This window comes from Spea bombifrons, chromosome 5, assembly GCF_027358695.1.
Source record: "Spea bombifrons isolate aSpeBom1 chromosome 5, aSpeBom1.2.pri, whole genome shotgun sequence".
Lineage (NCBI taxonomy): Eukaryota > Metazoa > Chordata > Amphibia > Anura > Pelobatidae > Spea > Spea bombifrons.
In genome coordinates, this window is record NC_071091.1 from 66,102,027 (window position 1) to 66,118,641 (window position 16,615).

General features: G+C 38.8%; 1 protein-coding gene across 1 annotated transcript in view; it reads right to left on the bottom strand.

The window, feature by feature from the left end:
- GMDS (GDP-mannose 4,6-dehydratase) overlaps window positions 1-16,615 on the bottom strand; it is a 246,979-nt gene that overhangs the window by 191,808 nt on the left and 38,556 nt on the right. The window contains exons 3-4 of the mRNA XM_053466862.1: window positions 14,815-14,902; window positions 13,619-13,728 (exon numbers count right to left, since the gene is read on the bottom strand). Coding sequence (XP_053322837.1) covers window positions 13,619-13,728; window positions 14,815-14,902 — 198 coding nt within the window. The remainder of the gene's footprint in view (window positions 1-13,618; window positions 13,729-14,814; window positions 14,903-16,615) is intronic.

The window sequence follows — 16,615 nt, forward strand, 5'->3', positions numbered from 1 at the left end:
CTGTGAACAAGTTACAGGAAAAGTGTGTTGGATAGTACTTTGGTAATCAAACGTGCCCGAATCATCAGGCAGCACAGAGATAGGTTAGTATCGGTCATTGGTCTTTGCCATTAAATGCTTGATCAGCACTCCCGCTGCTTACACCGTGGTCAGAATTAAACACTAGCTATCCCAGTCCTGTGTTGTATCCATGTAACAAATACATTTAGCCACTGAATACAACATAATGGGATTTGTGCATAAAGCAGTGGCCAGAAACCCTTTTTGTAGATGGGCCAGAGTGTAGCTAACTTAATTGTTCAAGAGACCATCTTTACTTTGCTTGTTTAAAACAGTTGATATGTACGATTTTCAGACGGCATCCAATGATCAGGACACATTAACTCCCCTGTCATTTATTTAGCATTTTCAGGATCAATCAATGATATGACATTCAACAGCAACTGTGACATTCTTCACCCTTCAATAAAGGTGAGGTTGTTTGAATACAGTTTTGAAAGATGCTTAACAATATGTGAACCTCGCCAAACATGTTGCTACACTAAGAATATTTCTCTATAGAAATCTCGGAGATGTTGAAGACAATACCGAAAAGCTGGTTATCAACACTTAATGAGAATCTGCCACTCACATCGCTGCAGATTCTGACAGATCTCTGAAAAGCAGTCAAGGAAGCTAAATTATAGGTTTTGCAGGAAACAGAAGTATTGTGTATCATTACTAATATCATCTGAACTGAAGTACATGTGAAATACAGGACTTACAAGTTGCACAAGTAGTGTCAAACTCAGGACAACAGAAGCGCATCGGATACACTTTACGTTTTCTGATCATGTCATTGCTGACCGCCCATCTATGCTGCCAATGCCTAGGAGATACACCAAGAGGCCTTAGCAAGAAAGGGAGGTGGTGAGACCGCTTTACAGATCACTGGGTATATGTCACCTAAGAAGATAGCACCAGCAGCAACTAACCATGCATCTAGTCATCTGAAGGTAAGACAAGGGGCCCAGACTGGGCCAAACAATAACATATGTATAAGGAACTCAACTTTCCAGTCCCTAAACATATCCATGATAGATAACATCAGGCAAACTCCCGCATTGGGGACAGGCACCTGAGAAGTAGATCTATTAATATCTTACATTACGCTCACAGTTCAAAGCGCAGGAAACTTTGCCAGCACAGCACAGGTGCTTAAGCAATGCATTTGTTTTTTTTTAGTTTCCATGCCGTAAGTTACGTCTAATAAGGTTCCAAAACATGTGGATAATTTCACCACAGCCCTCTCAAACAAGCCTTCTTCTATCTAAATAACGCGGAATAACTGCCAAACTCAACTAACAGAAAATAAAGCCCCAAAAAGGCATCGCTTCTCCTGTTTTCAATTAGACCGCGTAGAACAGACACGGAGCGCTCGGTTACAGAGGGTGTGCTTCGCGTGTTATTTTATGGATCTCATCCTAATTGTGTCATGCTGAGAAACATGTAGAGGCATATAATGTGCTCCTTAAAAACCTGTCAGTTCTAGAAGAAAGAAAAGAGGGGAATCTTGTGTGAATGCATCCAGAAGGGAGAGCTAAGCTGTTACAGATCACTGAGCTTTTGGTATCTGACTAATCTGGAGTTCCCTCTTGACAAAGTTTTACTAGAGATACACAGAGCGGTGTGATACGTTCTGGTGTTTTCGTGTTTGCATTGATCGAGATGCCTGTCACATTATAGATCTATATCACAGCGCAAGAAGATTAGCCACACTGTCAACCGAGTTCCTACAGGAACAAAGCACCAGGTGTTTAGCGTTTCAAAGGGGCAGCCTACAAAAAACGTAAAAAAGGTTACTCTTTGCCAACCGCAATCACTTCACAGATTTTCAATTGGGAAAAAAACCCAGAACATGTGTGTGTGTGTATGTATATATGTGAGATTTTCTGTCAATGCAGGGATCTGGTTGAGGGCTCCCTCACAACCAAGGCAGATCTCACAGAGTCAAATGGTGGGTGGCAAAGTAATGTGATCGTCCATCACAGTGACCACCTTTCACTTATAAGAATTTGCTTTGTCTGCACATCCTATAATGTCCTGCTTTACAGTGATGGTAAAGCAAAGTGACAGAGATCAAGTATCAATGTTTAACAATTTAGAGAAATTAAAAAACGTGTTCCCATGATTTAGTGTTATAAGTGGGATAACATAACAGCCCCACAAAGCTTCTTTTCCGAATCTTCAATGGACAAGAGCTGGCCGTGCTAGTGACGTGCATAAACGCACTGCCCCTCGCACACAAGGGGCGAACACCTAGAAGAGAACAGGGCGCAGGGCAGGTGATTAGGAGGTACGGTGGTTTGGAAGTATTATGTATATTTTATATGGGTGTATCTATGTAAGGCTGAGGTGGACAACTACAAAATCTATTCTTGATTAAAAAGCAAAGTGAAATTGTTTAATTCCATCCATAATTTGAGATTTGCAGCTCATATATTTCATATACATGTCAGGGTATCGCACCAGTACAATTCATACATTACACTTATATACCGTGTGTATTATTTTATCAGTGTTGAAGTAAGATTGGGATTGGCAGGCCGCGTACAAAGGCTATTTTAGCAGGTGGAATTTAGAGGTCTTAGTGTTAGAGAAAGAGAAAGAAAAACATTACTGAATCAGATATAATGAGTTTGGAGTTAGGCAGAGAGAAAGATTTTTTTTTTTAAAATGAATCCCTCCATAAACAGGGTTATTTGCAACCCAGAGTGGTCTTATTACTATTAGCCTCTTGGATTCCTTATAACATGAGAAAGCTATGCTAAGCTTTTTTTGCCCCAAACTCTGGAAGCGTCTGGTGGTGAAATAGCTGCATCTAAAGTGGCCAAAATGACCCTAGTGAAATGGACAAAATATACTTTTATAAAAGCATGGTTGGTTTCTGATTTATATTGCTAGCATACCAAATTTGACTAATTTACAGTCAACAAGGCTGTTCCCAAAACACGATAAGTGAATGAATATATGGTGAGGATATCAAATCTGAAAAGAAACTGTAAACAGCAAATGAACAACAATTAGCTGTGGCAAGGCATACAAAGCACATTTGTTTTCAAAATATTGTAATATGTGTAACTACAGAAATAAAAGATAATCTCTTAATTTCAGGCAGAATGAAGGGAATGATAAATAATTTCCAACCACCACAAAGGTGGTTTATCAGCTCTTGGTGTCGGTGCAGCACTTAATAATAATAATCAGGGTATCATAACTAGTGAGCTATGGAAGCATAAACAAGAGATTCTGCCATGCGTGAGCCACAAACAGGTTTTAGGAATATAGTAATAATGCGCATGTATAGTAACATTCCTGAAGACTCAATTTAATATTATCCCTTGCATATTGCTGTAGGGCAGTTAAGAAGTTTAATACTTATTTCAGTGAATCACTGAATCTTTATTTTGCCCTTAATTCCACTTTTCAGCAGAATAGTCTTTCTGAAATGAAGACCATGAATGTTGAAGAGCTCTTCACAAAATTACAGTTGCCAGCGATGGATATGGTTGAGTTTTTTTTTTTAAATGTTGTAAATTTTCCATGATGATTTAAGAGGTTATAATTATTATTTATTGTTTTATATAGCACAATCTTATTTCCCAGCACTGTACAGTGGGATCATAGTTAGCCTGCTGCACATCAAAAAAAATGATATACCCAAACTCTCATAATTTCTTGGAGCAGTAACTTCATTATTATGGTTTATAGTTTTCACCTTCAGTGATTTATGCTATCCCAAAATTCAGGAAATTCACAGGAAAATTGTGTAAAATAGCCCACCCCAACAGGGTGCATAAAACGAAGGAAAGGTTTTTTTATTTACTTATTTATTTTTTATTAAGAACGTAAAGGCCATGTACAAAAAGTAGTCATATGCACTTCCATATGGCATTTTATTTTTCAGCTTTTAGTTTTGCCGTATAAATGTTCGGTTTTGAAAGTAAAATATCGTTATAACCCAAAGAGAACACAATAAACAATACACCCAGTGCCCAATACCCGAGAGTGAACCCGGCACACATGTCACTGTTCAGTATCAGAGCTTTCCTGTTTTGCTACGCGTAGAATGTAGTTTGCATATCACCAGCTGGGTACATGACAAACCGGAGTGTTTCTTCAATACTCTTCACATGCTACAAAGCAACGTCATATTTCACTGCATGTCATCTACAAAAGCATGTTTATTACCCTGCAGCTTTCCAGTCCCACAGTCTATTGCTTTGATTTCTTCATAAACTTTGTTTTCGAAGCTCAAATAACCTGAGAATTGACCTCATATTTGACTTCTTGGGGGAAAACTGCTGCAACAGCGAACAAGAATATAATTTTGGTTGTAATATAGATTAGATCTTAAAGATAGGCACAAGATATATATATTTATTTATTCCCTATTAAAATGTGTATTAATAAACTGAAATGTAAGGAGAAGAGTGTCGATATATATATATTTAATATTCCCTATTAAAATGTGTATTAATAAACTGAAATGTAAGGAGAAGAGTGTCGATATATATATATATATTTAATATTCCCTATTAAAATGTGTATTAATAAACTGTAATGTAAGGAGAAGAGTGCTGTTCTTACCAGCTGCCCCAACACCCCATCTAAAGATGGAATGCATGCTAAGGTACACAGTAAATACTGTTAATATGTATTGTTCCAAAACAAAGAAAAATATAGTTCTTACCGGACACAGAAGAGGCTGCCTTGCAGCAGCAGCAGCAGCTGTCCTCCTTCATGATCTGATTGTTCTTACCACTGATTGGCTGCGTGAAGGTGTCAATCAGTGGCAGGAAAATGCTTCCATTGAAATCAATGGCAGTACTTTCCACGCATGCGCTCTGTACGCAGCACTGATCCGGGCCAGCGCTGGAGCGTATCACGTGGAGGGAGAACACATCTCCTGTGGGGCACGTAGCCAGGCGGTGTGGAAAGCGGAAAATGCATTTGGGGGATTCTGCATTCTTACTGCTCGCAGAAATGCAAGATGCTCACAGTCTGCCTAAAGGGCTCGATATCCCTGGTAGCGGTTGATACAATTTGCACAATTCATGAATTCCCTTTTAAATGAAATTGGCTCCCGGCCACCAACATTTCATAAAACTAAACAGATGATGTGGTTGTCTGTGAAAGTTATGAGTCAGGGGCGCCTCAGCAACACAGTGTGGTGTTCAGAGGTCAATAGCTTGAGCGTTAACCCTTCGAGTGCCAGAGGGTATACATTGCCTGTTGCGCTGTAGGAACAAATCTCCCGTCGGTTACATAATACAGCGTCCCCGGACTCTTTTCATGAGCTCAGCTACTATTACTTAAAAAAAATCATTTCGGCATTATGTAACAACGTTGTTATTAAACCGTCCTTAAGAAAACACACGACTAGAGGCATTCAGTATATACATGGGTTAGAAGTGTTTCATAAAGCTAAAATGTCCATGCTTAGAACTGAAAAGGTGTTAAAATGTAAACTTACAAGGCAAGTGCACATCTAGGGGCATTAAAACGGTTAAAGTCTGTTCCTGCTGGAATACATGATTCGAGGCTTAGAGCTTCACACCAGCACAGCTACATCTCCTTACAAATTACTCCGCGGAAACCTGATCTGCACCGTGCAGGAAAGCTCATAAAACTCTTTTTTAGGCTAGGTTTCCACTTGGGTTTTTTTAGCTAAAAACGCCTATAAAAACGCCAATAGCGCCACCTGGCGTTTTTTTGTGAAAAACGCATGCAGCCAGATGTTAGCTGTAATTCAATAGGAAATCGCAAAATGCCATTTCCACCTGGCGTTTTTCTGTTTGGCGTTTTTTTAGTCCTCTTTGGCGTTTTTCTGCTTTTTTGGGCTCTGTGGCAGTTTTTCAAAACTGCAGCATGTTGACACTCTGGCGTTTTTTGCAAGAAATCTTGGCTTTTTTTCTCCAATAGAAGTCTATGGGAGAGAAAAAACGCCATGAAAAAGCCATGTGGGTTTATTGCCTTGGCGTTTTTTATGGCGTTTTTTCCACAGTTACAATGCAGAGGATGGACCCAGTATCTGTGTGTCCTACGAGAAATAGGCTGAAAACAAACAGTTTCACACAAAACAAAGTCCTGGACTGGTTCATATTGAATTTTACACCATTTGGAACAAACATGCCATTACAAACAAACATACGCGACCGGATCCTGCGTGCCAAAAGCAACAGCAAACAATTTGCACCATCATTTGGGGCCAATCTTCCCAGAGGAGCAGACATTCGAAATAAAGCATGCCTTACAAACCACAGAAAAGAGACAAAAGGGTCTACCAAGTAAATGACATCAGGAGAGGGCAGATACTTGCCATTTATCCTAATCCCTTTTAGCTGGGTGAAACTTCTAACTTGTAAAGGCTGGAAAAACTGCCTAAGGTCAAAAAAAGCAATTTCCACAGAAAGGCTAAAACGCCAGAAAAAACTGCAGAAAAAACGCCAAAACGCAGGTAAATGCAGCGGCAGTTTTCTTGGCAGTTTTCCTGGCGTTTTTCATCAAGAAAAAAACGCCGGACAAAAACCCAAGTGGAAACCTAGCCTAAGGATGATTTACTGAATTGGGTAGTTTATGGAAAGTCCTATTTTATACATAGAGGATTAATTCATAGTAGTGAACGTCTTATCCAAAAAACAGGCTTCCATTGGGTAGACCAAAGCATTCCAGAGACATATTGTGTGTCATCTTGTTGGCAGCGAAAGGACCGCATCACAGATGAGCTCTCACTCACAACGCACCTCTGGCCAACGCAGCTGCCCACTGGAAAAAGACTTTATACATTTCTGATTCTCTATAGATCTCGATGACGACGGTCCGTTGGCGAGAAAGCAATAAATCATCTGCAGACCCAACGGTGCTTCTGCATTTATTCACTTTATCATTCTCCAGTAGGACTTTCTGCCTTTTGTGATGTAGAGAGTGTGTACTACATGTATTATTAACTCGTATTACAAATCAAAGGCCCTCAGTCAAAGTAGATTTCTAGGCCAAGTTTGTGCGTTTTCTGTCTGCACTCTTTCTCGGCTGATTTCGATCAGCTACGTAAGATGTGATAAGAGAACAAATGCATATCATGCATGCACCCATTCCCTATGCTGTGCGTGTTATGAAAGTCTCTCTTCTAGGCTATGTTAACAGAAAACATACGCGCTGAGCCCGATCCCTGTCAGCTGGAGTTATCAGTCTTTTCAAACGAACGATTCCACCAAACCATTGTCTGTGACGCTCTGCTGCCATCTATTTGTGAAGGAGAATTTCATCAGCTTCCGAGGCAGTGTTACAAGACAATCTGTGAATGGAGCTGGATGAAGAATATACACTACAAACCTGGCACTTGGAAACTCGAATTAAAATCCAAAATGCTATTTGGCAAAAAAAATGTGCCTTTTTCTAAACGTGTGAACTGTGCTATTAGGAAATTCTGTTTCAGCGTCATTAATGGAAGGAACCTAACAACTTGGTCTTGAAAGCTTGCAATTAAACTCTGTTAGCCCATAATTGGTATCATATTAACTTTTCACAGCTAACATGGTACAAACCTTTTGGCAAACACAAGTGCTCATACACCCCTCTCAATGCAAAAAGGTCTATATGATGTCTAGTATAACATGCAGTAAGTCTGTGTGTTACTTAATACGGTCATTCTATAACAAGATGGTAAAGCATAATAATTGTTAGTCAGTAAGTGCGCTTTTTTAGGTGTTGTTTTTTTGTCAAAAGTGGATATTCCTCCCATTTTTTTTAGCCTGGACTTCACTTTAGTATATAATGGATGTCTCCGTGATCATACGTTTGCTATACCTCCGCAGTCCCTTATTTTACCCCTTGTCACCTAAGGAATTACTTCCCATATGCAGTGTTAATCCCTGGCCTATATTTTTAATTTCAAGATTCCTTCTCCAGTGTCTCTCCCGACTTCAAATACCTCCAGTCTCCAGTTATATAATATATACTCAATGTATTAACGAGGCATTTGCTATTAAAAGCAACAGTGTGCGTTTTTTATTGTAGCGGTTGCATATGGATTTACCATAAACAGCCTGTAAATCATGGCTACCTGTGCATCTAGTTTTATAAGAACCTGGTGGAATTATCACCAAACACATAGCTCTAGGCTATTCTACACAACTATTATACAAATTAGACTGTGCAAATGTGTCTATATGCAACTTGTTTAATGCTTGTTTAAGAAAAAAAGACAATAAAGCAAGAATGCAAACAAATATCTTATGCTAGCTACTTGAATGCAAACGGCGTACAGGTATAGCGCAGCAAGATAGTCACATATACATCACGAAGTTACAAAATATTTAATAAACATACAAGGCCACTTGTGCAACTTGACTATGCAGTACTTAATTAAAAAAGACATTAGAACATTATGTGGTTCCAGCAGTGCTCTTCAAGGATGGTATATTTTTGTAATGGTCACATGACGTCTAGATATTCACAGATTAATTACACTTAATTATTAAAACAATATTTGCTTATTGCTCAGTGCGGCACAGACAAAGCGCGCACTAATTTGAACATGGATTGTGTATGGTACAAAAGGAATTTCTTTGTGTGGTCTGTTAATAGTTTGCAACCCACAAGGCATTTCTGGATTTAAGTGAAGAACAATTTTACACACAATATTAAAGTACCACGCTATTTGCATTCAATTGGTGAAACACGTTTTTCACCAGTATCAGCAGAAAGAGGGATTTAGTCACTAAAGGGAGAGTTGTGGTTTTCATTCACTTCACTATTCATTATGTAGGGTCAACACTAGCAAGTTTCTCAAGTATGAAGGTCTAAGCTGGCCCTGCATAATGCATAAGCCATATCTGAGATGAATTTAAAGAATTTTCTCAACTACAGACTATACGTGACCAGAAGCTATCTTGGATTGGCCCTTCATAATGTATAGAGAAGTCAAAGTATATTCCGAGTATACTGGGATGGTCCTCAAATGTAGTTGGTTATGTGGCCACATCTGGAGGACTGGGGGATATCATCCAAAAAATATGAGAGACACAGATCCCAGGCCCAGTGCAATGGCAGGGTTAAAAGTAAACATCCTCAAGGGAACAACTGCCCATTTTAACTATATTTGTGTGTATAGTCAAATTAATTCTCTAGAGTCCACCCATGCCTTCCCTCCCCCTACAGCCACTGTAATGGAAGTAAAATAAATGAAAGTAAAAATTATCTACCTACCCCCTCAGCTCTAAGTTCCACATGTAGGATGAGACAAGGTCTATCCGACCCATTCTTTGGGTACAATAGATTGTAATCTTGCGGGAAATTCAGGGCCTTCTTTTCCATCTGTATGTCTTAACATGTGTTAATGATAATTTCAATTTTGCCAGTTGCAATGTTATTGTCACAGTGCTACTGAATCTGTTGCCATTCTATAAATAAATGTAACGTGTCACCAGTTGGAACCTGTAAGAGGTTATGTCAACCTATGCCTACAGATGATCTTCTTTGGCTAATGGAAAGAAAACACTCTAAAAACAAAATGTATTGCTTGGGAGGGCATTAATATACTTCCCTGCACCAGGGACCCCAAATAATTGGAATATACACTCCATCCTCCATTGGCTCGAGTGAAGTTTTATTTGTTTTAATTGTGTAATTTAGAAGGGTTGCCCCATGTTTCATTTTGCATCCCCTTGAGGAAGCAAGAAAAAAAAAAAAAAAAGTTATGCGAGTGTGATGGCCAGTTAGCACAAACACAGTAAGAGCCGATACACAAGCACCACTTACAGCTTGTCAAGCAGCAGCCAAGATACCGGCATCAAATATAAAAAGGATGCTATTCTAAGGAAGCAGGGGTCTGGAGCAGCAGACGGTAAATCTCTGATTATAAGTCTCCTAGGCGGATACACAATAGTGCGTCACAAAGATTTATTCTGGTAAAGAGATCAAGGTGTCACGTGTAATACTACACAAACGCAGTCACAACATTTCACTTTATTACTATGTTACAGTGGCTGAACTCGGCATTTATTTCCAACTCACAGCAACTAATGACATCTGTCAGAAGTAGACTTAACAAAACCTCACATGAATACACAGATCGTTTGACTTTTACAGAGTACTTAAGCCAAGGCAGCATTTGATTTCATTTCATTCGATACTGGAAACGGTCCGCTGAAACGAATGTGCTTCTGCTGCCGATTTTCCTGCACAGACTTGGGTAAACACACACATCACTTACACCGATTCACCCAAAATGGCTAAAACTTAAAGTGCATCATTTGTTCCCGCTATCCCAGTGAAATCCTATTCTAGGAACTTCAGAAGCAAATCCCCTTTCTGCCACATCGTGTAGAGGACATTGCATCAAACTTGTGTGTGTAACGTACTGTGAGTCACGATGCCTGCTGTCGGAGAGAAGCTCCTCTCATTCTCTCCAAGACTCTGTGAGTTCATTCCAAGAACCCATTTCATCTTCATTGGTTTCCTTCAGGAAACCAGACCAACTTCCTATTATTTTATTTCATTTGCTTTCTGCATGGCCCAAATAAAATTAACTGGAAGTGAGAGTGATAGAAAGCTTTATTCTGGACAAAATATAAGCCAAAACAAACACAGACAAACAGGCTCAAAAATAGAAACCTTGCACACGTCATCTGTGTACACGATTCACATCATGAAAACAACGTGAAACGGGTTTACTATCAAACTAACCTCTAGTTAAAGGGGACCAGTCAATGTCGCAGCTTTTAGCACAAGAAGCTTTGGGGTTTGGGGTAACTATTCTCCAGCCATTAAGTGTAAAAGGGGCTATTTTACTTTAGGAAAGCTATGTGACAAAAGATAGTATAAGCTGCATATGTAATCAATCAGTAACGAAAAAATCAGTGCACAGATAACGTAATGGGGAAGAATAATCATCCTGATCCTGGGAACAGGGTGTTAAGACGGCTGCTCACATGGTGTATACATTCAGTTGGGATTATATAATACACACATATAAACACATACAGTACATTCATACCCACTGCTCACCTAGCAAACACTAAGTGTTAAATGGCACATGCTAGTTCAGAAACAAGCTATTCATATAGAAAACAAATGGCAAGTTACTGCAAAAATGACAATTATGCGAACATGGCAGAGAGAAAGTGTCACAATTTGAGGCATAATAAAACATTTCAAATCTTAAAGTAGACCTGCCACCGCCAAAGGTGCTGTTTCAATCAGATACAAATGCATTGTATTGTATATTCCTTAAATAAACCTTAGAAAATCTGTGAATTAGTAAGAATCACACAAACACAAGCTTTTGTTGTTTCTATACCAAGCAATCAGGGTCTGCCCTTGGGTCTCATGACAATTAAATGTCCCATGCAAGAATTATGAAAGATAAATTCTTACACGATTAACCAGGGACAGTGACGAAAGGGATACCTAAAGAAATCCTAGGCCTTTAGGACCAAGGACGTATACCTTACGTCATGGGGTAAAACATCTGATGGAGAATTGAGATCAGCCTAGTCTCCCTCCTGACAATGAAGGTCAAAATCTAATTGATCTATAGAGACTACGATTGGGTCCTACTCTATGGGGAACACCACCAGGGAACCTCGACTGCTAAGCTTGGGAACCCTGTCAGGTGATGCTCCCCAGTTACCTAAAATAAATAAAAATAGAAATATACCAAAATACACTTTGCTGAATACATTTTAGGGAGAAAAAAAGGATATGTGGCCCCTACTTCTGTTGAAATAAACAATGTATAATGTGGGTACAGTACTAGATATGATACTTCGAATGCCCCTTTCTTCTCACCCCAGCATCTAAGGCTGCCAGCTTCCACAAGGAGGAAGATTATGTTAATGGAGAATAATAACTTGCTTCCATGGTATGTACACATATACTGTTTATTTTAATATGTAATAATAATTCCATTATTAAGGGCACTGTAAAACAAGCCTTGGAAAAAGGTTACAGATTATTACTATAAAGATCCTCAAAGGTAAAAATAATTAGAACTGTCTGTGTAAGAACTTAATAAAGCGGATTCTCTCGTACATGTCTTAGAGGAGGAGGAAAAAAAGAAACAGTTTTGTGAGTCAATAAGGAAGGTTTTACACTGGAGGGCTTGTCAGTAAATGTTGCAAAATACCTCATTTGGTTTAGCTGAGAAAAGATTCATAGGGAAATGCCATAATGTCTACAGTGTGGTTTGGCAATGACCACAAGCATTTTGCCACTTCTTGTCCCCAATTTCCAGAAAACTGCAATGTTTCAATATTTTAAGTGCTTAAAGGTCAATAGTTTTAAAAATAGGACTTCATATTCGTTGCGCCCATACTTAAGCCTGTTTTTACCCACAACAAGTACATGTTTTATCAACCAAAGCAGGTAAAGAAGTAGCTAATCAAATTCATGAGGATTGCAATAAACTTGTCATAATCCATTTTAAAAATGAGCGTACATTTTGGAATAAACCTGATATTTAAACAAGGCTTTTGTGCTCCTTTATACCAGCCATTTTGGAAAGGTCTCTAACTCTTTTGGTTTAGATCATTCTTGATCCAGAAGCAAAGCATCAGGTTGTGAACAAAAAAAAAACAACATCAAGAATTGTGTGCTATGTGTTTTGTCACACTATAGAAAACTTATCACACAGGATTATATGCCTGGGAGTTACATATATTAATGATAAATCGTACAATTCGGAGAGTATATCAATAGTACTTTATGGCCATTATTTTATTACCTTTCGTACAACATGCATAGACCTTTGGGAACTAGCGAAGCTCCCGCTGCGTTATAGACAGAATAGCATGCAGGTCATAGCAGCGGTGAGTTTAATTTAAAAATACTCTACAGCGTATGAGGAGGATGAGGCTTAAAATATTTTTGGTTGGCTATAAAACCAATATGATATTGATTTCAGGCTGCAGACCACAGCAAATAAATACAGGGCGGGCTAAAGAGACATCAGTTAAACTGTTAAGGGTGCCGTGGGACAAATATGCAAAATATGTTCACAGCCAATCATGAATCAATATGGCACAAAGAGTCAAGTCCATGAATGAAGACAATGAAAGATCATAAATGACTTTACGAAAGCAGCACACACTTCATGTAATTCACATTTAAAGTAATTCACCAGTTGTATGACAAGAGGCGATGACATTGGGTGAGGCAGAATTATGCACAAGAATTCACATGACATTCCCAAAAATAGCTGGTAGATTCAATTTTCTGCTGAGATTAAAGGCTAGCGCTCCTGTCACTCACCTGAAAGCTCGGTGACATGCAAAGCTCACCTAACTTTACTTGTATATCTGGCATGCATGATGTTTGGGATGATTTGGTTTGAGATGTGGGAGGAATTTCTCAAACTGTAGAAAACACTCTTACTTTCAACTACATGTCAATTTGCACAAGTCTGCGCAAGAGTTATCCTGACTACAGAGGAGTACAGTTGTGCTCACCATTATTACATGGGCGTGATACAGGCTGGGGGGGGAGACTTTAAAACTCATATGGCTCAAACTATGATGTTGGGTCAAGAAATGTACATGATTTGACCAGCATTGCAGCCGATTTTGGGAGCTCTTACCTTGACATGACTCTGTGCGCCCAGGTTATATATTTCTGTAGGCTTCACTTCATTGATGATTTTCACCAGACAGGTGCTGTCAGTCAGATCTCCATAGTGCAGCCTCATATCTTTAAAACAGATTGTTAGATGTGTTATATCACACATGAAAAGTTACATCCTGAAAGGTAGGATGACGGCTAAGTTGCCAAAACTAATAAATGTGGTAAATTTTATTGCAAAATCGACCCAAAAATGAACAAACTTACAATGCCCAAAATTAATATTTATACTAGCCCTTATCAGGCATTGTATCTCATTGTGTTGTTAACACTATGGAATCTCGTATATCATGTGTCATGCAAATTTGATGATGATAATGGAAAAGAAAATGCCAAAGCATCCTTATCCGGTAGCCACCAACCCTTCCTGAAAAGCAGGCAGCATTAACAGTGTTATATCACTGCTTTAACATGGTTTTAATGATTATTAGCGCCTCATATTAAAAACTGGGCAGCCTTGCTTTCAGAGCTATACTTCTCATTATTAGAATGTATTTACTTAAAAGATGCTTTTTCTTACAGAACAAATTTGTGGGCTGAACAGTGTTTTTCTGTTAAAAAGGAAAAAAAAATAAAAGTTAATGATTATTACTATAAACATAACTGTTACCAGGGAAACTCCTACATTAAGCCATTGTTGAGGATTTATTTGATCAGTTTATCCGAGTAGAAAACAGGTCTGTGTTACACCTGCTGCCTCCATATGATCTAAAACCACCACATACTTTACAATTTAATTAAGCAGAGTCCGGCCAGTGATGCCTCCCGGCCTTACTGAGGTGCCAGAGCGTTAGCATTTCTGCAATGAGGTTCCTGTCTCACTTAGCTATATGTAAGTCTGTGAGTTTGTGACATTCTGTGCCTGTACATGGAGAAAGAGCTGGAGAGATGTAACATAACCGGGCAGGTGAATTAAACTTGAAAATGTATGTTCTGCAGGCAGGAGGAACCACGCATGTGCAAACTTTATCAAACAAAGTGGGCAGAAAAGAGCTCTTAAAATATTTGATGCAGAAAATTCTAATGTAACAAGCTGGGGAAAAGTTAAGTCGGTCTGTGCCAGAAGGTTGGAAAACTTGTATTACAGGAAAAGTACATGAAAATATTCTAAGGGATATAATAATAAGTAGATATCACATAAAAAAATGGCCTTACTTCCTTCTGTATGTGCTTGTGGGTTCTTGTACAGATGTTCAATCCTCCCAGTGTTGAAAGAACTTGATCGGCGTACAATGCCATGTACCTGCGAATGACAACGTGTAAAAAAAACTCATCATCCCAACTGAATGATGTGCGCGTATAAGCAAAGAATAGAAAATCAGCTCCATGGAATGCGCAGAAAGCCACATTAAAAAAATAATAATAATATAACTGCAGATTAATAAGAAATCCACAACACTGAGAAATTATAGTGATTGTAAATTAAATTATAAATTTGGGGTTTTGCTTCTCACTATACACAAAAAAGCTTTCGTAATTATCTAGGGTGGGAAATGAACATTGTATCCACTAATAGACATCTTTAATGCGTGCATTTAAAATTCCCTACCTTATATAATAAAACAAAATAAATACTTATTTAGTTAGTGAAACTAAAGAGTAGATTAGATTATTCATCCTATAAATAAATTCAGTGATACACTATATGACCAAATCTATGCAGACACCCCTCCTAATTATTGGGTTTCAGGCACACCCATTGTATAAGATCAAGCACATAGACAGTCATCTCCACACACAAACATTGACAGTGGAATGGGTCATACTGAAGAGCTCCGTGACTTTATACATGGCTCGTAGGCCACCTTTGCCACAAGTTGGTTTGTTGCTAGATCTGCTATTATGAAGTGGAAGCGGCTAGGCATAGCAACCGCTCAACCACGAAGAGGTAGACCATATGCACACTCTGAGTTCCTCTGTAAATACCCCTGTTTTACACGTCACCCTATTTCTCTTTGCTAAGGGGTCCCTCACCTTCATCTTCCTCTGTGAAAACACAAGTATTTATTTAAGCTGCCTTTCCAAAATAAAAAAAAAAAACAAACAAAAAAAAAACAGTGTGGTGCAAAGCAACCTCTGTCCTTATATTAAACCACACTGATTGATGATCACTGGAACCAAAACACTCCTGCAGTGACATCCGAAATATAGTCTCCATTTGTGAAAACTAAATCCAGCACAGCCTCCTTCCTTGTTCCCTATAAGGAATTTAGGATGAACATTAATTAAAAAATATAACCAAAAATATTTTAAAAGATTTTTGTCATAGTACTAGATAAGATTACAGACAGGAGGTCTGCGGAGCTTCTGAAATATGGGATCTTCATTCTAAGCATATGACAGCAGTCTAGTAACAACTTAAAGCAACTTTCAAAAGATCCAGACGATTACAGCGCACTTAACAACAGACTCCCTTAAAGTCTACAAAGGGGATTTGTCATTTTTTAATATTCACACAGGAGTTGGGATATAAGAGTGAAATGCATTTCAAAGCAACAGCGTCTAACACAACTAAATGCATTCAAACGGTGGAGAAGAAAAGGTTCAGAATCCCGAAAAGAAAACAAAAACAAAATGAAGCTGTTCTGCATTTCTCATTTTCCTTCGAAACCCCTTGATTAACATTCTCATCATCTCATTACTGGATTCTGAACAATTCGTTCTGAAATCACGTCTTGAGCAGCCCATGGGGCTCTGACACCGTGTATCATCCTTCTGCAATGTGATGAAAGACCTCCTCAGCAGTTGACAGGAATAAAAGCCCTGCCAGTAAGTTGCGAGCTGGCCCTGTAACAGATCATGCACACGTAGCGAGAATGCACAGACCCCCTGTGCCGACCGCTACAATCACACTCATTTTCCCTTCTGTTTTGTTCTTTCCCTTTTGAAGGAATGTACACAGAAAGAAATAAAACTTGTCAGCTGGCTAATCTGTGACAACAAGAATGAATGTAAG